The sequence below is a fragment of the Mixophyes fleayi genome, chromosome 5, assembly GCF_038048845.1.
Source record: "Mixophyes fleayi isolate aMixFle1 chromosome 5, aMixFle1.hap1, whole genome shotgun sequence".
Lineage (NCBI taxonomy): Eukaryota > Metazoa > Chordata > Amphibia > Anura > Limnodynastidae > Mixophyes > Mixophyes fleayi.
In genome coordinates this window covers 53,362,643-53,390,350 of record NC_134406.1, presented here as the reverse complement: position 1 = coordinate 53,390,350, position 27,708 = coordinate 53,362,643, and the positions used below count along the sequence as shown (strand labels likewise).

Below are 27,708 nucleotides of genomic sequence, written 5' to 3'. Positions count from 1 at the left end.
ATGTTACAATCACTATACAGAGCACTACAAGGTAAAAAGTCATTCCAGATTTTCAGTGTCCTGCTGAGTCCAGTGGTGCTTTTGTCCTGTGCTTTGTTCTGCTAAGTCCATAGTTATTTTAAAATTATCCAAAAATCATAAAAAAAAATAAAAAAACAATTATAGAAATATAATTAAAAAAAATGTAAAAAAAATTATACAAAAATAATTAAAAAAATATATAAAAAAAATTATAGTGCAATATATTCTTGCAGTCCAGAAATATTACTACTGCAATACCTACGTTCACTGTTCTTGCAGTCCAGAAATATTAGTATCAGATATTAAACTACATCAGATATTTCCTGCTACATCAAAAAAGCATGAACCTGCCCTGCCATCAACAAAAACAAGAGGTAGTGACGCGCTTGAACTCCACCCTCTATATGCTGCAGAGAATGGAGGAGCAGCAAAAGGCCATTCAAGCCTACACAGCCACCTACGATGGGCCACGTGTTTGTGCCACCCACTTGTGTCGCTTAGCTTAGACATCCAACTACCTAGGTGCAACCTTTTGGACTAAAAACAATATTGTGAGGTGTGAGGTGTTCAGAATAGACTGGAAATTAGTGGAAATGAATGTTATTGAGGTTAATAATAGTGTAGGAGTGGGAAAAAAAACCAAAATATGGATTTTAGCACTTTTTATGCTTTTTTAAAAAAAAAATCAGAACCCAAAACCCAAAATCAGAACCAAAACCTTTCGTGGGGTGTTTTGGCAAAACAAATCAGAACCCAAAACCTCAAGCTAATCAGAACCCAAAACACCAAAAGTGGCCGGTGCACACCCCTAGTAAATGTATCAAGCTGAGAGTTTTCCGGCGAGTTTGAAAAGTGGAGATGTTACCCATAGCAACCAATCAGATTCTAGCTGTCATTTTGTAGAATGTACTAAATAAATGACAGGTAGAATCTGATTGGTTTTTCAAACCCGCCGGAAATCTCTCAGCTTGATACATTTACCCCCTGGTCTGGACCAGGTGCCTAGGATGTGTTGTCATCCGAATCTTCGGGCAGGGACGGTAGTGCATATCTAGACTTGACCCACTGGGACCAAAACGTATAATAATATTTAGACATGGATTTTCTGCATGTGTGGGTGTATCGTTCATGTCCAACTGTTTCATTTATTTAAGGCAAGCCAGCTGGGTTTTTCATTAGCCATCCACGTACTAGCTATATTAACCTTAGCCAAAGCCAACAGATTGATTATCATCATCATTAACATTTATTTGTATATCGTCAACAAATTCTGTAGCGTTTTACAATTGGGGACAAACACAGTAATAAACAATATTGGGTAAAACAGCCAAAGAGGTAAGAGGACCCTGCTCGCAAGCTTGCAATCTATAGGGTGGGATGATGACAGATTCCGTAAGGCAGATTTTTAGAGACAATACAGAGATCTTATTCCCTGTTATCTAAATACATGCCACAACAGCTACCCAAAATCTCCTGACCTCTGGAGGAGATGCCAGAAAGCAGCTGCCCCCATTCCACATTTATTTCTAGGCGTACTTTAATCTCCAGCACTGCATCAATCCCTAGTATGCTTCATGCAATGTACAACAACTCCTGTTTATGAATTGCGGATTTTGCCTTTGAATATCTCTGAAGTGTATATTTAAAAGCTGTAGTACATTGCATTAGATAACCTTACATTGTACTTCTTGCTCTATAAGACGTTTGGATCACGGGTATAATGTGGATTCAGTCACAACATTTGATAATTTGCAACTGCTTGCTTCCAATTTTACTATTTATGATGTTTGATAAATGTTAAACAGGAGAGCGTGCCCAGTCCTTAGTGTAATAAGTTAAAAGCTCTATTTTTATCTATTAAAACCACAACGACCTCACTCACATGCTGGAGAGACTACATAGGCTTCACTCATTACAATCAATCTGCTGCCTATCTTACACATTTCATACTTTTCATACAACCAATCATATTCAAACTGTCATTTTCAAGTACTTTTTATAAGAAGAAAGAAAATGTCTGGTTGCCATGGCTTACAGAACACATTTGATGTTAAATAATCGATTGTATACTTGCATTTAGTAATAATTCACAAATAAAAGACGTGAAACCAACTATACGCCTTTATACAAGGGACGTGATAACCTGGTACGGTTATATTTTGTATGTATTAACCCTAATTTGCAGAGTATTTTCAAAGAGCACTCTCAAAATACCCTTCTTCAAACCCCTCCCTACAACACCAGATTGTTGTGTGTTTTATGGTGGCTTTTTTAAGAGGAAGAACTATATATGATATAATAAATGTATATATTATTGGTATATGATACAATATACAGCCTAGTGACCCATTAGTGGTAACAAATAAAGAGGCAGTTTTTGCAGGGATGTTATAGTTAGTTACCCTTTTTTGGAACCCCCCTCCTTATTTGTGTCATCCCAGCCCCTCTTCCCCCGTGATCTCGCACCTCAGAGTGTATCCCGCCCACTTTGCAAGAAGACCTGCCAGGAAAAGTGTATGAAAGATTCAAATATATAATTTCACATATGCATTAGGGTGATTCCAAAAAATCTTTTTTTGAGAATGACAACCACCAACCCACCTAAAATGGACCATTGTGTGAAAAAACATAACAGTAATTTTTATTCTGTCACATATAGACTACTGATGATGGCCCCCTCCTCACTCACATATAGGGGCATATTCAATTCTTGGCATTATAGCCAAAGATCTCGCGGCGCGCACTGTTACCGTTATTACAGTAATAGTGCGCGTAAATACCGTTATTACGGCAGTTATCTCACTGGATTTCAGCTCGCAGCTCCCTGAGCCGCGAGCTGTAATCCAGCTTACTATTACCGCTAATATTATTGCTAATAGTTTTAACGCCGCGGGAATACAAAAGAATTGAATATGCCCCATAGACTACTGATAATGGCCCCCCTTTCTCACAGAACCCCCCCTTCTTCCCGCTGTTACCACAGCCAGGGCTCCTCCTCCACGGTGTTATGCTGTGTAATTAGACCTGCAGGACCTTTGGTGACACCCTAGTCACATGACAAAGGTCCTTGAACAGGCAGGGAATGCGGTTTTGCCGCGATTTTGCAGAAAAATGTCGGCAACCCCCCTGCTCTCCCACGGCCACTCTACTCTTTTCAACTGTGTTTGCATCCAGGAGATGGAATCACCCTAATATGCATATATATTTTTCACATATGCACACAAATGCTACACTATTTTATTTCTAGTAATGCACAAATTGTACCTAATGAATGCTGAAGTGACAGATTTCACAAATTATAGATGATGATCAGATCTCCCTGTATTTCTAGATGCTATTTACACATATGTTAATATTGTGTTTATCATATTTATATTTATATACTGTATAAACAACTTTAATATAAAGATAAGTTATCATTTTTTTATTTTTTAATAGTTACTGTAGCTTTATTTCTTAACAGGAGAATCCATCACTAGGCTTGCTTGGGGAGAAGTTAGTAGAGAACCATGTTTATGGGATCTTTGCTGTACATGGAAATCAGTTTAACTGGTACCAGGTAAGGCAATTTTAAAGATAATGGGCCTGATTCATGTTCGGAGGAAACTTGCATGTAACTTATGTTTTAAAAGAGCACAGTACGTGTGTTCTGACCGTATTCAAATTAAAATGTATTTCAACATACGTTTCGATTTGGATCTTGGCCTAAACGTTATTTTCCATATATAGATACTATAATTAAATTATAAAATAAATGAACAACTCTTAACAGTATAATCATTAATAAATATATGTATTTTAAACGTTTGTTTTTTCAATATTACATTAAATACTTAACTCAAGATGTTTTAAATGTGTACTGTACATTCAAGGTGTTTATACAGTCAATATTCCTTACATACACATTTACATGCATACATGTAGTTTTACAAAGACTGTAAAATGTCAGTCATCACTATCAGCCGGCGCTTACACCTGCCCTGTAGCTGGTGCAAGTGATACGGCTGGAAACGGGTGCAAGAAGCACATGACTTGAATCTGACGTATCTGCGTTGGCAGCCCATACTGTACATGGCCTATGTTCATCTGCCCTATCCCTCTCGCGTTTCGCCTCAAAAGTCATAGGCAGTCGTAAGTGTCATTTGGATTAATTGGTGTAGGGTCCATTTCTGAGCATATGTTGAGCTATTTCACGCAATTGGACTTATATCAGATATTCCCATAGATTGTAAGCTTGCGAGCAGGGCCTTCTCACCTATTTGTCTGTCTTACCCAGTTTGTTTCTTAGTTTACTGTGTTTGTCCCCAATTGTAAAGCACTACGGAATATGTTGGCGCTATATAAATAAATGATGATGATGATGATGATATCAGCACATGAATCAGGCCCAATGTTTTTTTGTTTTTTTTAGTTCATCGGTTGATTTTAATCTCATTTTGAATTTTACTTTCGTAGGATCTATTACCATTGCTGCCAGGGACAGTTGCCAAGAAACTGGACGACATTGCATCTAATATTAATAATGTGGTGGTTGAGGCTTATCAGGTCAGTTTCCTCAGCAGACAGGTTATGACATCTGTTTGTGAATTAGTTACATTATCTTTAATAATCCTTTAGTTTTAATTGCTGCTCCTTTCACCTGACATATTGATAAAGCACAGTGAAGAATGAGGATACAATGTCCACAGTTTAAAGGCTGTATGGCACTGAGCACTATACTTTAGGAATCTTGCTTGCCTGAGATAATAAACTTACATTGGATCTATTGGATTTCTATTAGCACCGTTCATCTGCTCCTGTCATCCTGTGGCTTGCGGATGTAACCAGCTTCTTCTCTGCTCATGTATTGCCTGACAGCATGAATTACCTGGCTACTGCCAGGGCCATCTTAACATCATTATGGGCCCCCGGGCAAAGCAATGCACCGGGGCCCATATATATATATATATATATATATATATATATATATATATATTATATATAGATATATAGAGATAGATAGATGTACTTGCTCAGTGACCCTTGGAGGTTTTTTTTGCAGGGTTTTTTTTTCCCCAGGATTATTTATTCTAATTAAGAGCCCGCCTATGGGGCCCCTTTGTCCGTGGGGCCCCCGGGCACCTGCCCATCGTGCCCAATGAAAAAGATGGCCCTGGCTACTGCCCCATTTAAGTGGGGAAATGTAGAGTCATTCCATGTCAGTTCAACCAGGGTTGTCCACCACCCGTCTCAAATTTCTACTAAAAATTTTTAGTTAAGAGAGGATGTCAAAACAACTATTTCTGCCAAATATCTCGACTGTCTGACAATTAGTTGATTATATATTGATTTTTCAATTTATTAAATAATTTACGAATCACGGCTTCTCTATCCAGTTTATTTGAAGTATTACGGGTGTTTATTAAGGAATCGACACAAAATTTGGACCCCTAAGGTAGCTCTTCCTCCCGAATCCAAAAATCCAAACCAAATTACTGTATCTGCCTCATGTTTTGCGTTACGGCAAAAACGCACGTTTTTCAAATATCATTAAAACCACTATATTCAATTGACATTAGGGATCCCATTTTTTTTTTTTGGGGGGGGGGGGGGGTGTTTAAAAAAGGTATAAATTACTACCACAAAAAAAAATCAGCCGGGTACTCTGTTTCATAGTGGAGAAAAAAATAATGAAGTTGATGCTCGATTACTGCTGTACAGCATACATAATTTACACATTGCTAACAACCATACCAAAAAAGTGAACTAAACTGAGGCAATGGGATAAACCTCCCATACAGGAAATTAAACAAACAAACAAACAAACTGATGGGAAGGGGATTCCCTTTAGAGAGACCAAAACTGAAACTTTCCAGAGAAAGAGAGAGGGAGACACAGAAAGAGTCAATCATGGCAGCTTCATTATTTTTTTCTCCACTACCCGGCTGATTTTTTTGTGGTAGTAATTTATACCTTTTTTAAACACCCCCCAAAAAATGGGATCCCTAATGTCAATTGAATCTAGCATTTTTTAATGATATTCAAAAAACGTGCGTTTTTGCCATAACGCAAAACATGAGGCGAATACAGTAATTTGGTTTAGATTTTTGGATTCGGGAGGAAGAGCTACCTTAGGGGTCCAAATTTTGTGTAGATTTCTTAATAAACACCTATAATACTTCAAATAAACTGGACAAAGAAGCTGCGATTAGTAAATTATTTAATAAATTGAAAAATCAATATATAATCAACTAATTGTCAGACAGTCGAGATATTTGGCAGAAATAGTTGTTTTGACATCCTCTCTTAACTAAAAAAAATGTCAAAAAAATCTGAGACGGTTGGTGGAAAAATCATGTTTTTTTGGGTGATCTGATGTGGAATGTGTATTGATGTAACAAGAGCTCCATGCAGGCTAATGGGCAAGGATATCTGTGCAGGACAACTACCAAATGTTCCCATGCATATTAACTGATAAGGGTTACCACTTGGCATAATTTCTGTGCAATGGGCCTGATAGTCTGTGCCATCTCCTTAGCCATGGGGTCTGTGCAATATAACTATTTGCCAATGTATAACATAATTACCTGCACAGTGATGTATTCTAATTAGACAACACACATAGAAATTAAAATTAGTCACAACCTGGGTCACCTTTGCTAGTGCATTATAGAAGTAAGAGATATCTCATACATACCCTCAGTTTCAGCCCAAATGAACTACATATACTTTAAGTCCTGATGTTATTATTATTTGATCCCCGAAAGCGGCATTCAAGAAGCAAAATATACTAGACATACTACAAGACAAATAAAACTGCACCTTCTTCTGACTATTTGTCTGTACATTGACTGACCTATTTAAATCCATTGCAGATTTTGTGCCAAGGTTTTTTATCTTGTGCAGCAAACCAGTGACAGAACTACCCAGCAGAGGCCCCCAACTGGACACCGCACTTTATGTAGTTGTTTCCCATACAGCATCTTGGGCTCCGCCGTATGCGGGACCTCCCCCTCTCCCCTCCCCCGCCCCTCTAGCTGTGCTTTGAGCTCACTGAGTTACTATGCGTTTTGTTTACTGTATCGTGCTGTCTCACCTTTGTATTGTAATTTTGTTTGTCCCTGTACGGCGCTACGGATACCTAGTGGCGCCCTATAAATAAGAATTAATAATAATAAAAAAAAAATCATCCAGGAACTATTTATATTTGGTTCAACATAATATTCCCGGCAGTGCATTCAACAGTACATTACATATACAGTAGAGTATACTAAGTTATTTTAAGTTCTACTTTCCTGGGGTACATAGTTCCCCCAATGTGAAGGGTCCACAAAGCGATCATTGGAGAGCGACAGCATGAAACAGACCAGTAGTAATTGTATAGAGCAGAGAAGCACAGGACTAGTCAGTCCTTCGGGACCTGTTGACTAGTGCACACTGCTAAGTAGATCTCTTGCATTTTATCTTAAGTTAGTAAACTCCCCAAAAAAACACATTTTAGATTTTGGGTGGAATTTTTCTTTATGTATACAGTGAAAACAAAGATTTATATGTGGGAGGCTTATATAATGTCTGCCCTGGAGCCTTTTACTTGGCCTAGCACATTATGGCACTAAATCATTTTTCCGTTAAATGTATACTAATAATGGATATAAAATAGGTCCAAAAATACACATTATACTGTTTTAGGCATAATAAATAATAATAATAGTAAGCAACAATGACATAACCTTCCTTTATATCAGGGCATGTACCCAATGTGTGTATCTACCAGGGATCTCTGTATTTTGCTTCACTAGAACATGACAATTTATGCCAGGCCCCCCAATCATTTTTTGGGCACATTACGTTGTGTTTCCAGTCTCAGAATGCGGAGGAGCTCATTTACACACCTTGGTTTTGTACATCTAGCTACACACCTCTTCTTTTTGGCAACAGCCTTTGCAAAAATAAAAATGTGACTCAATCTGTGGTGAAGCAGAAACATCTTTAGACGGTGCTCTGCTAACGTCACATCAAAGTCCAAACTCCTGCTCCTTTCCTACTACCTTTTTCAATTAAATAATTGTTTCAGTTTTTGTCCTAAATTACTGCTCAGTGTAGCCTTAGTTATGGCTTAAAGAAAGAGTGAGTGACTATTAGAATTGTTTTTGTTATATTCTTTATTATATGCTTCATTTAGAGTGTTTGTAGCTTCTTATCTTATTACATTGCTCAGAGTACACCTAGAAATGCGTATCTCTACCAAAGGCCCATACCCGTTCGTTGGAGAAGCGTATTTGCAGGTGCACTACCTGCAATAAAACAGTCCCCATATACAGTCCCCTGTGTAAAAAAATAAAATAAAAATATTAAAAACAAGCCCTTTCCCACTATATCCCCCAAAGAGCCAAAACAATGAAGGCTGGTTTTGACCACATTAGGGAGACGATAATCATGAGGTTGTCCTTCTTATGAGGAGGAACAGCATGCCCCCCTCCCAGAGGCTACTAGCCCTATGCTAAAAAGTGCCTGAGCTCAATCTGACCCTCCTGGGCTGTGAGGGACAGGATAATTGTCCAAATTTTGGCATCTGGCATGGCACCACAGTGGTACCCAGTATGTTATAATGGACATGGGTCTCTGTGATCACTGCCGTCTATACCAAATCGGTAAATATTCACACATACACAATTTTTCAAATAAAGTTTAATTGAAAATATAGTGCTTTTTCCCAGTTGGACTCAGACCATTTTAGATATTTTGCAGAAAATGCGGCAGCCATCTTGGGTGCACCTAGTTTGTGTCTTATGAAAACATTTATTTCAGCCCCTTTCTGATTGGAGCTTACTAAATTCCCCACCACACACACACTAGGGTACATTTTTGTCAGAAGCCAGTTAACCTACCTGTAAGTTTTTGGACTGTGAGAGGAAACTGGGGTGTTTGGAGGAAACCCAAACAAATTCCACACAGATCGGACCGTGGTTGGAATCATACCCCTGACCCAAGCGCTGTGAAGCAGCAACGCTAACCACTGAAGAAAATACTTGTTTCTTCTCTTGAACTGCCTGGTCGCTACTGAACTGATAGGCTGCATATTTGTTTCATACAAAATGATTATCTTTGCTGTGTGCAGGTGACTGGTACATCTCCCAGCTTCAGTAATTTAACACCAAGCTGAAAAAGATATCTGCTGTTAAAGCGCTGTACAATAACCCATATTTGCTCTTTGTTAGCTGATGAGAATACAGTCAGTTTCCCCTCCAGCAAATGTCATTCTGCTGTTTATAAAGCACGTTTTCCATGTAGCTAGTGAATGTAGCTTACAGTGCATTCTTTGTGCCTAGGAAACAATTCATCTATTCAGACACACTCAGACAAATAAGCTGTTCATTTTACAGCAGAAAGTAGAGATGGATGTTTTTGTAAATAAAATATAAAACGGACTTTGATGTGTTCTTCCAGGCACTTCTCTCAGAAATGAAGATTCAAGTGGATAATCCCATGAAGGGTATTTATGTAAATATTACTGCTATATGTCCGGATGGAAGCAGACATTCTGGGATGGAAGGATGTCATAATGTAAAGAGTAATGATAAGGTACAGTATACTGGAATATCCTCTACAGCTGTGACCGTCAATTATATCTGAGATGTTTGCACAGTCATGGATAAATGTGTTGCTTATAGTATCTGCTCAGTCACATATTATCCCAGTCACTGTAATCTGATCCTAATTTCTATAGGCCACTTAATGGTTGATGCCCTCCCCTCCACTGTTCTAGGCCCACTACACAAGTCCCCAATTTTTACCCAAATAAAGACAAAAGACGTCTGTGTGGCGAAAAAGAGGTCACAGCTTAATTTAGTAAATTTCATCAACATGGTGGAAAAGAAACAGCAAACTCCATCTCCAGTTTCGACCATCGTGTCACTGCACACACTGACCTGACTTTTGAACGAGCAGTCGTATGTCGGCTGATTGAGCCAATTATTGGACGAAAACAGTGTAGTGTGTACCCAGCTTTAGTCTCTTGGACATACCCCCTCCCCCCTTTAGTATTTGTCTTTTTACATGTGGAGACTTTGATCCTTTGGACTCACCCATTTTCGCTCCTGTAGGGCCCCCTCCCGTCTTTATCTGGTCTCTGAAGCCAGGAGTCAGTATGTGCTATGAGAAGGGAGGCTGGATTTTGTCTATTCCCTTCAATAGCACTGAATAGAGCTTCCCTATGTAGTGCTATTAAAGAGGAATGAACTGATTCTGACCCCCCTCATATTTACTAAATTAGTTTTTTGGGATAGCATTAACTGTTTTAAATATGTTGGATAGGAAATAATGAAAATAAACTGTCCAGTATGTGAAGACCTCAGTGTCCCATTGGGGGGTTTTCTGTAAAAGTAGAAGAATCTGAAAACTTGTATTTGATATAACTACTATACCCTTTTACACCATATTTTTTAAACAGTCTTAAACAGGGGTCCTTTTGTCACTTTATATCCTTAATTGTTTTGTTGCTGTATTTTCTTAATAAAAACGCATATCTATAGATATTCTCTATAAGATCTCACCGATTCAGTGGGAAAAGTAAGCAATTGCATATATTCTATACAAGTAATATTTTTATTGCGGTTTTGCCTTAGCCATGCCCATTTTTATTCATTAACAGAGATGAAGAGTGGCTGACAATAACGTTATAGAGTACCTAGAAAGCTAGTCCTAAAGACAAGACAAAATCCTACCTCTTTAGCCTGTGTGCAAGAGCCTTGATTGGGCAGCTACTGCAGCCATTAAGCAGTGCTCATGAAACACTGCAGGCCCTGCTGTTACAGAGGTGCCCAGTCGAATGTTTGTGGGCGGGAGTTATGGTTTTCCAAGCAGCAGATTTCCTTGACCTGGAAAATGGTCCTTTGTTACTGAGCTGCCCTAGAACCAGCTCTACTAATAAAAGCTATGTATTTTCTCATTTGTCAGGTTAGTGTCTAATCTTTGATCAGTATTTAATTAGGGCTTGCATTATTCATGTATGTCTGTTCTGTAAATCTTGTAAATGTTTGGAAAGTTATTTCACACTGAATACTTTAGTCTTTCTATTATCAGTGGTCTGCTATATTATAATTAAATATTATTCATATGTTGCAATAGAACAGCCACAGCTAAATTATCACGAAAAAATTGGGGAATGGTTGAACAATATGCTAGACATTCATTTTAATCAACATCAAAGGTATCAATAAAGCATTAAAATTAATACATATTTTTTCATGTAATAAAACAAGTATGTTCCTATACATATTAACAGTGAAAAGGTTGCAGTAGAAGGTATAATCCAGGGCACAGGTAAAAGTACTCTTACCCATGTCTGATGTTATTGGACAGACGGAGGAGGTAGGGAGTTTGGCAGGCTCCAAGTCACAAGGGTGGAGTGTGGACTAGACCACAGATGACGCTTGCAGCAGCGAGATGGGAAATGGGTGGTAGGCCGCCAATTATGTGGTGGAGGAGGCTGGGTGTCTGACCTGATGGAGTTTTCAGTGGATGGACCACTAGGGGTCAGGCTGATGGAGCGGCAGGTGTGTGCGTCACTAGTATTAGGGTAGAGGGAGCCAAATGTCTGGGCCAGTGAACCCACAAGACTTGTGTCGAGGCTGGAAGCCAGGCTGCTTGTTTGTCCAGAAGGTAAGCAATGGGACTATAACTCCCTGACAGCGGCACAAGCAGTAAGCCACAAGTCAGGACCTCGATTCCTGGTGGTAGGGAAGAGATAGTTCACACTGGTTCAGGGGTGATCCACTCGACAAGGTCACCTAAATTTAGTAGTTTTGGGACATTTAGGACTGCTGGGGTAGGACCTCTACATGGAGACGTCTGTATCCGGCGGCCATATTTCTCCTGTTTATGATAATGATATCTTCTTATGTTACATTTTCTAGTACATAGTTTTTCTTTCAGACTGTAGGTAGGAAAACAAGATAATATACAGCCACAGACAACTTTCATACTGAGTGTTAACATGACACAGCCGTAAATCACAGAGTGACTTGTTTTAGTGTACACTAGAATGTGTTACTAGGGTGCATATAAATCTGCTGCAAATCATTGTTAGTCAATTGTCATAATGCATATACATTCGTGTTTCCAGAACTATCAAAAAATAGAAAGTTATACTGAATGTTTTGGGTGTTTTGCTATGGTTACTGCAGTCCTGCGTGAAAAGTGAAACACGCAATAAGATTGTAACTATTTCCTTTGCTTTAGTTATTGTACATTTACAGTGCATTTAGCCAATAAAGATACTTACCAGCTAGTTGGTTTTTTTGTTTTGTTTTGTTTTTTTATTATTTTTATGTTTTCACATGTATTGTCTAGGGTAGGTTTCTCATCTTTTTTGTATCATTACGATATCTCTACTTTATAATAGTAAATAGTACCTATTATTGTGGGTCGGTTTATTGGAATTATCCTGTAAAGTATATATATTTATTTCATATAGAGTACCCTTTAATGTGTTTACTTACTTATTCAGCATCACCCTATATATAACATTTTTATGAAACACCTCATCTGATTTGTTTTGAAGGATTTTTAAATTACTGATACATTACTCTGTTATTTTGATTTTAATTGAACAGGTTGAAGTACCCCTCCAATCTGTCTGAGGTTCCCCTAGGACTAGACACACTTCAGGCTGATATAGTCTGTTTTGAGGGGAGAAGGAGCAGATATATATGTTCACTGTCCCCAATTCAGAAAGAGAACAGTCTGTAGTTTTTGAGTTCTAAAAATGAACTTCTAAAGGTTTACATGGTACATTTGACCTTAGTTTGACCCGCACATCTGTTATGGGAAATGATTGCACAAACGGTAGATTAAAAGCGTCAAACTATTCCATCTGCACTTTCCACCTTCAGTTAAATTTTTCATCATTACTCACTGTTGCCAAATTTCCTGACCGTGTCCCAGCTCCAATTCTAGCAAATGTTCTAGAGGTCATTCCATTAATCTCTGCACAATGGAAAAGATATTAGACAGATAGTTGAATCGTTTATTTTGACACCTACAATTCAGGTTTCTTCTATGGTTGTTGTCATTGTGTATCATATATCCACAATGTATGTATGATCTAAAGAGCAAAACGTCCGCTGCACGGTACAAGATAGTTTTTGCTCATTCCATACATCTTGTTTTGTGTAAGTGTACATTTAGGGCCTGAGTCATTTAGGCAAACAAGGAGTAAATGTTCTCTGGGACAAACCATGTTACAATGCAAGGGGTGCAAATTAGTTTATTATTTTGCACATAAGTTAAATACTGGCTGTTTTTTCATCTAGCACACAAATACTTAATAGCTTTATTATTACACTGAAATTTAAAGTTGATCTAGGACATGCCCTACCCCAATTATAAATCTGTCCCCACATTTTTAATTTACCTCCCCCTCCAATGCAACATGGTTTTGCCCAGGTGCAAATGTTACTCCTTTTTTTATGCTTTGCTCTCCTTAAAGACTCAGGCCCTTAGTATCTACAAACTGCATTGAGTAGCAGAATTTTGCACATGTCAAGGGTGGGGAAATGGGTGCAAAAAGTGCAGTATAAATACAAGATTTTCATTTGCATAGAGAGATTACAGAAATGGGGAAAGGTGTATGGTGCTATGCAGAGGGGCGCACAGACATGCCCAAAATGATTCAAATGTTGCAGTAGCTCAGACAGGTGGCCTTCGGTCTTATTCTATACTTTTAGTGGGACCAATCATGCACCTTCATGATGCAATTCATAGGAGTAGCGTAGTTCCATGTTCGTTTACACTTAAGATTAGTCTAAGCCATAAAGAAGGATAAACCGCACAGTATTTTAGAAGAAAATTGTTAAATATTTATTTCATGAAAGTGGTGGCACTAACCTGGTAGGTTGGACATTGATGTGATATTTACACTTTTGTACACTGTGCCTCTGGAAACTTGTCCACCTCTGTGCACTTAGGTGCACTTTTATGTTGCTATGTCATCTCCCGAGAGTGTAGATTTGTTTGTCACTAAATATTCTACAAATGTTGTTAATCCCTACCAGAAATACTCGCTACCACCTATCCCATCTCTTCCAAACACCTTTACTGTAGCAATCAGGGCCTTCTCACCATCGGTCATTACTCTGGTGTGATGTACTATCGCAGCATGTTTACTATGTTCATGGTACTATGCTATGGAATGTGTTGCAGTTATGTAACAAAAAAATAATACAGACTATATGATATATATATATACATTGTGTATATGTGTGTGTGTGTGTGTGTGTGTGTGTGTGTGTATATATCTATAATATAAATGTCTAGTGGCGTGTGTTAGTCTGTCTGTGTGGAAAAAATAAAACCAAGCTGCAGCGCCACCTGCTGGGCGGAGTTATACACTGACCTACTAAATTCTTAGTGTGCGTGTAAAAAAAAATTCAGAAAGGGCTGAAATTTGGTATACTAAGATGTTTTTAATTTGTTCATTTAATTTGTTAATTGTTAAAAGTGTTTATAAAGATTTAAAAAAAATATATATATATTTCTTGAAGGAGAAGTGACAGTTGGGAGTGGTTGGTGGTTGCCGGGGGTGACAGTGGGGAGTGGTTGGTAGTTGAGGCCTGGGCTATGGCCCAAATGCATGACAAGAACCTTTTTAACACCTTAAGTAGCTTGATTTGACTAGAATGCATGAGTATCATGCACGGGTTAACTTGTATTTGTATATATATATATATATATATATATATATATATATATATATATACATATATATATATATATATATATATATATATATATATATATAAAACCATCACAAGGTGCTGATAAATTACAGTCACATTGAGAGGTGTTACTGATTTGATTGTCAGACTTGCAGGCACACCAGACACTTTCTGCACCAGGTGCTTTCCCAACTGCTATGGTTATCGCCTGACAGCTATCAGGTGATGGACAACACTTTTCTTTAATGCTTTAAAAGTAAAACAGGAATGTTAATTGGTCTCTTTTGGTGGCCTAACTATATTTTCCACTGGTAGGCGATGTGTGTTGTCTGAAATTATTCAAACACTGGACACAGGACATGTGTAAGTCTCTCCTGTATGTATAAACCACCACTAAAAGATAATGTCTTTTATAATCATTGGTGAGACTGAATATCTAGAAGACATATATTGTCAATAGGGGGCATATTTATAACACTTGTTGCACAGTTTCAACTTTAAAACCTGGTATTGTTAATGCAAATTTGGGGTTGTAGTCAGGAGCATAACTAGGCAAAGTTTTGTAAGGGTCCCCATTTACCTCCCTGAATATCACCTAGCCTATGCCAGGTCTGCCCAGGTGTAGGACAAGTACCTTAATAAAGCATGTTACTTAATTGCTGGTGTTACTTCCTTTTTATAAAGGGTTCTGCCACTTCAGCATCATAGCATAGCCCCTACTTCACACTGAGTTGCATGAAGTGATTTAGGGGGAGTGAAAATTCCCTTCTAATCTGGCATCCTAGCTATGGTGTACTACTGAGTGCTAATATGATGAAGTCATTTGGTTTTTGGTTTTATAAAAGTCTCCAGTGTGCCAGAGAGAAAATAAAAGTTGGGGCCAAATATAGTAAAAGTTACATCTTCACTTTACAACAATGAATAATAAACAAAGCATTCATTTAAACAGCGAAAATGTACCCTATATTTGTAATAATTAACCGTCACATAAATAAACAGAAAATAAGTGATGGGGCAAAAACTGACATTCTGTATACGTTTGTTCATTCATTGCTTGTGCATTTGCCGTTGAGGTTCATAGTAGCTATGGCCATCCTCAAATCACTGATAATTTTAAGTAGTTCATCTCCATATTTTGTGTAGTCCAACTGCAGAATGTGATGGTGTGTAAGATGCAGAGTTATCAGGGCAGCAACCTTCACAACAGTCCTGCACATAGGATCGACGGCAACCAACTTCTTAAAATTCCAAAAAGTATCATCTGCAGTGCCAAGATAAGCGTGGGGCTTTTGCACATGTATAAACTGTATATTTTATTACCATCATGTCTTGATTAAACCTAATCTAGTCATCTTTTTAATTTGGTTGTGATATTGTTATTGTAACACACCTCGGTCACCCCTATAAACTACATATGTCTCCCACTAACCTGAATAGTTTTTAAAGATCAGCTATCATAATTTAACATGTTTTATTATATATCTGGATATTCAATCTAAAGCCAAAACTGAATGAGTGAGATGTAATAAAACAGAAAGGTTTAAGTTTAAATCTCTATGTGCTGTACTGCCAAAAGGACAGTGTGGCTAAGCCGAGGCTTGCATGGAATAGTATGTGCGTCCTCCATAGCCAAGGAAGGTGTTAGATGATATTGACGGTTTTTTAGGAGGTCCAACATCTCCTATCTTAGAAATGTTTAATTTTGTGTATTTTGTTAGCATACAGTGCGTATGTATATATATATATATATATATATATATATATATATATATATATATATATATATATATTACAGTTGTGCAGACTGACTCTCAGTGGCTTAAAATGTACCCCACGAGATCTCTTAGACAGGATATCTACTGAAACCAGAGCTGGGAGTCATTGTCACAATTGCTCCCCTTGCTTTGGTTCGAACCTGTGCATAGAAAGACAAATTCAACGTTTCAGCTTTTGTAACATTTCTGAAATTATTTTCCTATAAAGTGATATAAACGATATAGTAAATATAAATATTATAGTAATAATGTATGCATTGAATGTCCATTTTACAATCACAATTAATCAGTATGTTGGGATGTAGATAAACTTTTGATACTAGGCTAGGATATCCTTAAATTGTCATGTAAGTCTGTGATAACTGGTTTTGACTTTCGCTATAAGGAACGTAGACACCAATTGTTATTATTATATGCTATACATTTAATGTTATATTTTTTTCCTATTGTTTAGGTTCTTTTTAATGTAACAATTACAATGGACAGTTGTGATTTAGAAGGAGGAAGGAACTACATCATTCTTAAACCGATTGGTTTCAATGAAACCGTTAAAATAAAGCTACACAGAAGCTGCACGTGTCAGTGTAACAGTCCTCTAAGGCCTAAGGAACAATGTGTAACTGAGGTCCATCCTGACTGTCCAGGACTTCCATGCCGGGACAGCAACTGTAGCTTGGGTGACAAGGCGCATCTGTCTGAAAGCTGCAAGAGATCTCCGTCAGAGCCCGAATGTGGGGGCCGAGGAACATGTCTGTGTGGAAAATGCTACTGTTATAAAACCAAACTGGGAAAATTATATGGGAAATACTGTGAAATGGACAACTTTTCTTGTTCATACAACCATGGAAAACTATGTTCTGGTAAGTAGCTCAGTAGTGACATTTTTTAGGACGGAAGTTTGATTTTATTGTGTTGTCTGCTCTCAGTGCATAGTATTTGTACACCTAGCCCACATGTAAATAGCAATGGTCGTCTTCTAACAGCCAGGACTTACCAGTGTTTTCTGTGTGAAAGAGATCACCTGGATTTATAAATATGCAGAGAATCTGTGGTATTGTTCACCTAGTATTGGAGCATGTGTCTAAATGCTCTAACATAGTAGACTTGGATATCTTTGACATCAAAATCTATAGTGTTACATGTTACATACCTCCTAACTTTTTAAGTTGGGAAATTGTGAGAAATGTATGTACAAAAAGGCGGTGCAGTCATGTGGGTGTGTCCAGTGCTTACAACGTGCTGTACCACTCTCACCCCTTTTCCGCTACAATAACCCTTTCAATGCCGCGCACTTCAGTGATAGGTGCATGTGGTACAATTTATGCAAAGCAGAAGTGAACGAGACATAGCTCACAACTTCACGTGTCACGGGTCAAACCTATCCCAGTTGGAACGATGGGGCAGAGCCCATAAACCTGGACTGTCCTGCCTAAAAAGGGACAGTTGGGAGGTAAGATGCCACTAAATGTCTTATTCACTCTCTGATCATCTCCCGCATTGACTACTGTAACCTCCCCCTTACTGGCCTCCCCCACTCTCACCTCGCTCCCCTTCGATCTGCACTTAACGCTGCCGCTAGGCTCATCTTCCTTTCTCGCCGCTCCTCTTCTGTCTCCCCCCTCTACCAATCCCTTCACTGGCTCCCCTTACCCTACAGAATCCTGTTCAAGCTCCTCACTCTTACATACAAGGCCCTCGCCAACTCCACAGCACCCTACATCTCCTCCCTCCTCTCTATTCATGCTCCATCCCGTCCTCTCCGATCGGCCAATGACCGTCGCCTCTCTTCCCCCCTGATCACCTCCTCCCACGCGCGTATCCAAGACTTCTCCCGCGCTGCCCCCCTCCACTGGAACCAGCTCCCCCGCTCCATCAGAACTTCCCCTAATCTGTCCAGTTTCAAACGGTGTTTAAAAACCCACCTTTTTCTTAAAGCTTTCCAGTCTCCCACTTAACTTCCTACCTTTTCTTCTGACTCTTCCCCCTCATTCCCCTTCCCCTATCCTTATTCTCTGTTCCTCCTTCTCTCCCTCTCTCCCCTGTGTCTCTCTGTCAGTCTTCCCCTCCCCTTAGATTGTACGCTCCTTTGAGCAGGGTCTTCTCTCCTCCTGTCTTCACCACTTTTACTCTGCTCGCCAGCTACCTAGCCTCACTCCTTGAGGTCCCTCTTCCCCTGGGGGTCTCCCTCTAATCCGTGCCCTCCCTCCTTGGTGCCGTTGTTGGCTGACCTTCCCCCACCCCTCTAGCTGTGCCTTGAGCTCACTGAGTTACTGTGATTATTGTTTACTGTTCTGTGCCGTCTCTCCTCGTATTGTTATTTCGTTTGTCTCTGTACGGCGCCACGGACACCTAGTGGCGCCTTATAAATAAAAATTAATAATAATTAATAATAATAACTAATGCTGATCCAAAAAATCCCTTTTGTGTGTATGTATATATATATATATATATATATATATATATATATATATATATATAAAATTATGGCCCACCTACAGTACACTAAACTCCTTGGCATCATTGTAAACATTAGGTGTTGTGTAATAAACCAATAGCGTATGTTTCCGCATTTTAAGTAGGTATTGGAAGAACCATTAAAAAGTTAATTAGTTATAAGTTTTTCTTTTTCCCGCCAAATAATGCACAGAAATTACAAATATATTTACTTTACGGGGAAAAAAAATCATAGTACAATAAAATGTTATTCCTGGCGAAACCAATGCTATATATGAAAAGAGTGGGCCCTCCTGAGGTGCCATTTTGGCAGGGTAACGTACTAAGAACCATCACCTGTCCAATTGGTGTAGAATCTCCAACATTAGCATAAAGGTAGAAGCTAATTAACAGCACGCTTCCCTTTATCTGTTTCTAATTTGTGTATGGGTCTTGCTCTCTTTTTTGCAGCATAAAGGACCTGATTTTGAGTAGACCACAATTTTGACGCTTGAACATATAAGTACAATTCTGTTCACATTGTGTGTATTTTGAGATGAAAACAGCGGGTGAAGTTGGCTGGTATACGGTGATATGCCATACTGCCACTTCTCCTACTGCTTTAATTGTAAAACTAACAAATTCCATTCACTTACATTTTCCATACCGCCACTTCTGAATTTCCACTTCAACCACTGGTTGCAAGTATGTGAAGATATGTGCAACTGAAAATAATAATGTATATCTGTGGCTGCGTCAATGTACACTTTAAGCATTATAATAAATCTGTTCCAGTCATAGCAACTAACTTGATAATGGGGACTGGTGTTTAAGCAGAAAGGTTTAAATAACTAAATAAAAATAGCACCTTTCCTCTCCAAAAAAGTAACCAGCAGCAGTGTATGTAGATGAGATGGTTAGCGTGAATGCGGGGGAAGACAAAGAACTGGGGCGAGGCGGAACAGTGCATAATTTTGGTAGTGTCCCTGCAATGCTGCTCTCACCTATTGGGCTCCCTGTGCTGTTCTCAAGAGCCTCTGCTGACCATGCACGGTCAGGCTTCTTTTAAGAACAGAGTGGGGGCCTCAGAGCGGAGGAGGGGAGCTCCCTCACTTCTGGGCCCCATACAAGCTGCACCATCTTCTATTGCACCCCTGAACTATGGTCCTCCCACAAATGTGGCAGCGAGCACCAAGCTATGCTGACCTCAACTATTCACACTATAACAGGAAGATGTGCTTTGTGGGGTCAGCCTGTCATAATGTGCACCAGCCCCGGTCTGGTCTGCATGAGGCTGGATTCTGTGTTGGGTCTGCAGAAACCATCTCATCCCCAGGGATATCCAGACCAGCATGTTGTGGGGGCCAGGGTAATGTGTAACAAAATTGATACATTTTACTTAGGTGTGTGGAACTACAAGTCTCAAAAAACCTGCCAGCCATTAACTGATTGGACATGCCCATCTGCCTCTCTAGGTGTAGGGGACCAGAAGTGCAAGTTGCACTTACCTTAAATTCCACTCGGTAAACCAAATGGCATTTTTACAGAAAGGAGTTGGACTGTCCAACTGGAAATCAGGCCCAAAATATTGAAACAATATCAGACTCCCAGTGCAATAGAGAGCTTTACTCCCCAGTCAAGTAGATCAGAGTCCCAAAAGACTGATCAAATCATAAGTACTACTATACATGGATTTAAGCTGCTCATACAACAACTGACTCAATGGGGCATATTCAATTGTCGTTATTACGGTAATCCTGCGCGGAAAAAACGTTAATACGGTAACTTACTCACTGGACTTCAGCTCGCAGCTCAGGGAGCTGCGAGCTGAAATCCAGCGAGAGATTACCGTATTAACGGTAAGGATGAGCGCGCTCGGATTTCTGAAATCCGAGCCCACCCGAACGTTGCGGATCCGAGTCGGATCCGAGACAGATCCGGGTATTGGCGCCAAATTCAAAAGTGAAACTGAGGCTCTGACTCATAATCCCGTTGTCGGATCTCGCGATACTCGGATCCTATAAATTCCCCGCTAGTCGCCGCCATCTTCACTCGGGCATTGATCAGGGTAGAGGGAGGGTGTGTTAGGTGGTCCTCTGTGCTGTTTAGTTCTGTGCTGTTTAGTTCTGTGCTGTTTAGTTCTGTGCTGTTTAGTTCTGTGCTGTGCTGTGCTGTGCTGTGCTGTGCTGTGCTGTGCTGTGCTGTGTTCTGCAGTATCAGTCCAGTGGTGCTGTGTGCTGTGCTCTGTCCTTCTGAGGTCAGTGGTGCTGCTGGGTCCTGTGCTGTGTCCTGTTCAGTCCAGTGGTGCTGTGTCCTGTGCTCTGTGCTTCTAAGGGCATAGTTATTTCCCCAATATTCCCCTGTGTTTAAAAAAATAAAAAAAAATTTTTTTTATAAAATACCAAAAACTACTTTAATATTTTTTAATTACCACAAAATTTTCACAACCAATCCTGCAGTATAAGCCCATTGGTACTGCAATATTACCAAGTTCACACATTCAGCAGTAAAAGTCCAGTGGTACTGCAATATTACAAAGTTTACACATTCTGCAGTATCAGTCCAGTGGTGCTGTGTCCTGTGCTCTGTCCTGCTGAGTTCCGTAGTGCTGCTGGGTCCTGTGCCGTGTCCTGTTCAGTCCAGTGGTGCTGTGTCCTGTGCTCTGTGCTTCTAAGGGCATAGTTATTTCCCCATTATTCCCAAGTTTGTAAAAAATAAAAAAAAAGTAAAAAAAAATAAAAAATTAAAAAAAAAAAAAAAATATAATAATTATAACCAAATTTGCAAAACCAATCCAGCATTATAAGTCCATTGGTACTGCAATATTACCAAGTTCACACATTCAGCAGTAAAAGTCCAGTGGTACTGCAATATTACAAAGTTTACACATTCTGCAGTATCAGTCCAGTGGTGCTGTGTCCTGTGCTCTGTCCTGCTGAGTTCCGTAGTGCTGCTGGGTCCTGTGCCGTGTCCTGTTCAGTCCAGTGGTGCTGTGTCCTGTGCTCTGTGCTTCTAAGGGCATAGTTATTTCCCCATTATTCCCAAGTTTGTAAAAAATAAAAAAAAAGTAAAAAAAAATAAAAAATTAAAAAAAAAAAAAAAAATATAATAATTATAACCAAATTTGCAAAACCAATCCAGCATTATAAGTCCATTGGTACTGCAATATTACCAAGTTCACACATTCAGCAGTAAAAGTCCAGTGGTACTGCAATATTACAAAGTTTACACATTCTGCAGTATCAGTCCAGTGGTGCTGTGTCCTGTGCTCTGTCCTGCTGAGTTCCGTAGTGCTGCTGGGTCCTGTGCCGTGTCCTGTTCAGTCCAGTGGTGCTGTGTCCTGTGCTCTGTGCTTCTAAGGGCATAGTTATTTCCCCATTATTCCCAAGTTTGTAAAAAATAAAAAAAAAAGTAAAAAAAAAATTTAAAAAAAAAAAAAATATATAATAATTATAACCAAATTTGCAAAACCAATCCAGCATTATAAGTCCATTGGTACTGCAATATTACCAAGTTCACACATTCAGCAGTAAAAGTCCAGTGGTACTGCAATATTACAAAGTTTACACATTCTGCAGTATCAGTCCAGTGGTGCTGTGTCCTGTGCTCTGTCCTGCTGAGTTCCGTAGTGCTGCTGGGTCCTGTGCCGTGTCCTGTTCAGTCCAGTGGTGCTGTGTCCTGTGCTCTGTGCTTCTAAGGGCATAGTTATTTCCCCATTATTCCCAAGTTTGTAAAAAATAAAAAAAAAGTAAAAAAAAATAAAAAATTAAAAAAAAAAAAAAATATATAATAATTATAACCAAATTTGCAAAACCAATCCAGCATTATAAGTCCATTGGTACTGCAATATTACCAAGTTCACACATTCTGCAGTATCTTGTGCTACATATAATGGAGAGCAAAAATTTGGAGGATAAAGTAGGGAAAGATCAAGACCCACTTCCTCCTAATGCTGAAGCTGCTGCCACTAGTCATGACATAGACGATGAAATGCCATCAACGTCGTCTGGCAAGCACGATGCCCAATCTCCTAGTACAGGGCATGTAAAATCCAAAAAGCCCAAGTTCTCAAAAAACAGCAAAAAAAGAAACTTAAAATCATCTGAGGAGAAACGTAAAGTTGGCAATATGCCAATTACGACAAGTAGTGGCAAGGAACGGCTTAGGCCCTGTCCCGTGTTCATGACTAGTGGTCCAACTTCACCCAAGGATCAAAGCCCTCCTCCCCCCCCCTACAAAAAATTTAAGAGAGTTATGCTGTCAGCAACAACAACAAAACAGCAAAGAACTCTGCCTTCTAAACAGATGACATCACAAATCCCCAAGGCGAGTCCAAGGGTGTTGTTGGTTGTGAACCCTGACCTTCCCATCACTGTACGGGAAGAGGTGACTCCATCCAGCATTTGCAGCACGCCCTCTGCATATGCTGGAAGGATCACCCACAGTCCAGTTACAGATTTGGCTAATGAAGGTGTGAATGTTGTGCACTGGGAGGAGGATATTGATGTAGCTGGCGCTGAGGAGGATGTTGATGATTATGATGCAGACAGATACCAAATTGCATTTCTCAATTTCTATTTATATTCTAGATTATATAACGGCTGAAAAGTTTTCTGTTTTACTCCTAGTGGAGAGGGGATCTGATGCAGACAGATACCAAACTGCCTTTGTCCATTTCTTTGTATATTTGAATTGCTAGTTCTACAGTCTATGCAGGCTGCTTTATTTATATTCAACTACAAGTGTAGGGCGGGGGGGGGGGCATAGATAGCCACCAAAGTAACGTGGTCCATTTAATTTCACTTTCTAGCTCCACAGTCTGTGCAGCCTGCTTTTTTTTATCTTCAAAGTATTTATATTTACAAGCCTTGCAATCTAAATTAACTAGAGGTAGTGACGTGGTAGAACTCCAAAAGGCAGTTTGGAAGCCCCTGTACAAACTGGCTCTATTTTTTAACTGAGTTGTCCCCCCTCCAGTGTGTACTCGGAAAGAGTTTTTAGTGCAGCGGGGAACCTGGTCAGTGAGCGGCGAAGGAGGTTGCTTCCTCACAACGTTGAAAAAATGATGTTTATAAAAATGAATAATCAATTCCTCAATGAAGTACAGCACTGCCCTCCAGATACTACAGAGGGACCTGTGGTTGTGGAGTCCAGCGGGGACGAATTGATAATGTGTGATGAGGAGGAAGTAGACACTGTAGGGGGAGAGGAATCAGAGGTTGAGGATGAGGACGACATCTTGCCTCAGTAGAGCCTGTTTAGTCTGTACAGGGAGAGATGAATAGCTTTTTTGGTGTGGGGGCCCAAACAAACCAATCATTTCAGTCAAAGTTGTTTGGTAGGCCCTGTCGCTGAAATGATTGGTTTGTTAAAGTGTGCATGTCCTATTTCAACAGCAGACCTCTCAACTGCAGCTCATCCCTCCTCTGCGGGGATAATGTCTCCTGTGCTCTGACACGTCACTCTGTGTACTCTCAGCCTCAGGATCTGACACTACAGCTACCATGCCTCTTGTAGCAGCCCTCACTCCAGGGCCTCTTCCATGTGCAGTGTCCCCCTCTCTCTTGGGTTCACTATAGTGGCATGGAGTTCTCCCCCTCATCCAGGGCACACATTCCTTGCCCTGGCTCAGTCACCACGCTCAGACTTCCAGGCAATGCTGGGGGAGCCTGGGAGCTTCCACCCCAGGTCCCCAGCTACAACTCTCCTCTCCTGTGTCTTCTCTCTCTTTCTGACACTTGAAAGATCGTGCCTTTAAATGAAAAAGTCAGTCTTGATTGCACGACTATGTGCAAGTGCAACAGGGACATTTTTTTGGGTTTACAAAGTCAAACAGTAACACTACGACCCTGTCTGTCTGGGGTCTGTCAATGACGAATTGTCTGGAGCATGTTTTGAGGAGGTATTGTGGCCCCGGTATCAAATTGGGTACCGGGGCCACCCCACTATGCAGTCCAGATACTTGTTTGGTGGAATTCCGACACGTGGAGGGTTTTTTAATTATATTGTGGCCTCGGTACCAAATTGTGTACCGGGGCCACCACACTACGCAGTCAAGATACTTGTTTGGTGGAATTCAGACCAGTTGAGGGTTTTATTATTATATTGTGTGGACCACTCTATCTATACCACACTACAACTCTATACCACTCTATTTCCTACTTTAATTTTATTTAATTCTATTTCCTACTTTAATTCTATTACTAATTAATTAACATAAAGAGGAACCAAAAAAACCAATTTTACCAAAAGTATAATATGACTTAGACTTACAAACACTACACTTGAAAGATCGTGCCTTTAAATGAAAAAGTCAGTCTTGATTGCACGACTATGTGCAAGTGCAACAGGGACATTTTTTTGGGTTTACAAAGTCAAACAATAACACTACGACCCTGTCTGTCTGGGGTCTGTCAATGACGAATTGTCTGGAGCATGTTTTGAGGAGGTATTGTGGCCCCGGTATCAAATTGGGTACCGGGGCCACCCCACTATGCAGTCCAGATACTTGTTTGGTGGAATTCCGACACGTGGAGGGTTTTTTAATTATATTGTGGCCTCGGTACCAAATTGTGTACCGGGGCCACCACACTACGCAGTCAAGATACTTGTTTGGTGGAATTCAGACCAGTTGAGGGTTTTATTATTATATTGTGTGGACCACTCTATCTATACCACACTACAACTCTATACCACTCTATTTCCTACTTTAATTCTATTTAATTCTATTTCCTACTTTAATTCTATTACTAATTAATTAACATAAAGAGGAACCAAAAAAACCAATTTTACCAAAAGTATAATATGACTTAGACTTACAAACACTACACTTGAAAGATCGTGCCTTTAAATGAAAAAGTAAGTCTTCATTGCACGACTATGTGCAACAGGGACAGTTTTTTTCTTTACAAAGTCAACTAATAACACTTGGACCCTGTCTGTCTTTAACATACTTAATGGGATCTCAATGACGAATTGTCTGTAGCATGTTTGGAGGAGGTATTGTGGCCCCGGTATCAAGTTGGGTACCGGGGCCACCCCACTACGCAGTCCAGATACTTGTTTGGTGGAATTCTGACACGTGGAGGGTGTATTTATTTTATTGTGGCCCTGGTACCAAATTGTGTACCGGGGCCACCACACTACGCAGTCAAGATAGATAGATGCGTATCATAGATAAAGTACATTCAGTGGTGTGGGGCAAATTGAAAAATATTCAAAATGCACTGACATTATCAAAAACAAGAGGTTGTCACACGCTAAAACTCCAACATGTATATGATGGAGAGGATGGAGGAGCAGCCGTATGTGTAGTGTAATGCAGACCTGTTGAAGGTTTTTTATATATTTTATTGTGGTGCCCAGTGCCCACTCCTCTACGCAGTCCAGGTACATTTATTGGTGCGAATCAAACAAGTTGATGGTTTTCTTATTATATATATTGTGGTGACCCACTCCTCTACGCAGTCCAGGTACATTTATTGGTGCGAATCAAACAAGTTGATGGTTTTCTTATTATATATATTGTGGTGACCCACTCCTCTACGCAGTCCAGGTACATTTATTGGTGCGATTCATAAAAGTTCAGGGTTTTTAAGATATTGTGGTGACCCACTCCTCTACGCAGTCCAGGTACATTTATTGGTGCGATTCATAAAAGTTCAGGGTTTTTAATATATTGTGGTGACCCACTCCTCTACGCAGTCCAGGTACATTTATTGGTGCGAATCAAACAAGTTGATGGTTTTCTTATTATATATATTGTGGTGACCCACTCCTCTACGCAGTCCAGGTACATTTATTGGTGCGATTCATAAAAGTTCAGGGTTTTTAAGATATTGTGGTGACCCACTCCTCTACGCAGTCCAGGTACATTTATTGGTGCGAATCAAACAAGTTGATGGTTTTCTTATTATATATATTGTGGTGACCCACTCCTCTACGCAGTCCAGGTACATTTATTGGTGCGATTCATAAAAGTTCAGGGTTTTTAATATATTGTGGTGACCCACTCCTCTACGCAGTCCAGGTACATTTATTGGTGCGAATCAAACCAGTTGATGGTTTTCTTATTATATATATTGTGGTGACCCACTCCTCTACGCAGTCCAGGTACATTTATTGGTGCGATTCATAAAAGTTCAGGGTTTTTAATATATTGTGGTGACCCACTCCTCTACGCAGTCCAGGTACAATTATTGGTGCGAATCATAAAAGTTCAGGGTTTTTAATATATATTGTGGTGACCCACTCCTCTACGCAGTCCAGAAAGATACCTTGTTGCAACGTTTTGGACTAATAACTATATTGTGAGGTGTTCAGAATACACTGTAAATTAGTGGAAATGCTTATTATTGAATGTTATTGAGGTTAATAATAGCCTAGGAGTGAAAATAAGCCCAAAAACTTGATTTTTAAACTTTTTATGTTTTTTTCAAAAAAAATCCGAATCCAATACCTTAAATCCGAACCGAGACCTTTCGTCAAGTGTTTTGCGAGACAAATCCGAACCTCAAAAATAACGAAAATCCGGATCCAAAACACAAAACACGAGACCTCAAAAGTCGCCGGTGCACATCCCTAATTAACGGTAATATTTTTTCCGCGCTCGAACTTTGGAACAATTGAATACCCCCAATGAATAATGTTACGCTGTACTTTCTGTGTTTTGGGCTTATCTAGAAACACAAAGCAATGATTTTATGCTTTATCAAACACGTACATCTGGTAATGGCGTTTAGATGTGAGCTGTCAGTGCTTCTTTTCTATTGAACTCTCTCTGG

General features: G+C 39.6%; 1 protein-coding gene across 1 annotated transcript in view; it reads left to right on the top strand.

Annotated features, from left to right (window-relative positions):
- The window catches only part of ITGB8 (integrin subunit beta 8), a 128,236-nt gene that overhangs the window by 80,582 nt on the left and 19,946 nt on the right, over nt 1-27,708 (top strand). Inside the window, exons 7-10 of the mRNA XM_075212207.1 lie at nt 3,485-3,580; nt 4,477-4,566; nt 9,448-9,582; nt 16,947-17,352. Of these exons, the coding sequence (XP_075068308.1) occupies nt 3,485-3,580; nt 4,477-4,566; nt 9,448-9,582; nt 16,947-17,352 (727 nt within the window). The remainder of the gene's footprint in view (nt 1-3,484; nt 3,581-4,476; nt 4,567-9,447; nt 9,583-16,946; nt 17,353-27,708) is intronic.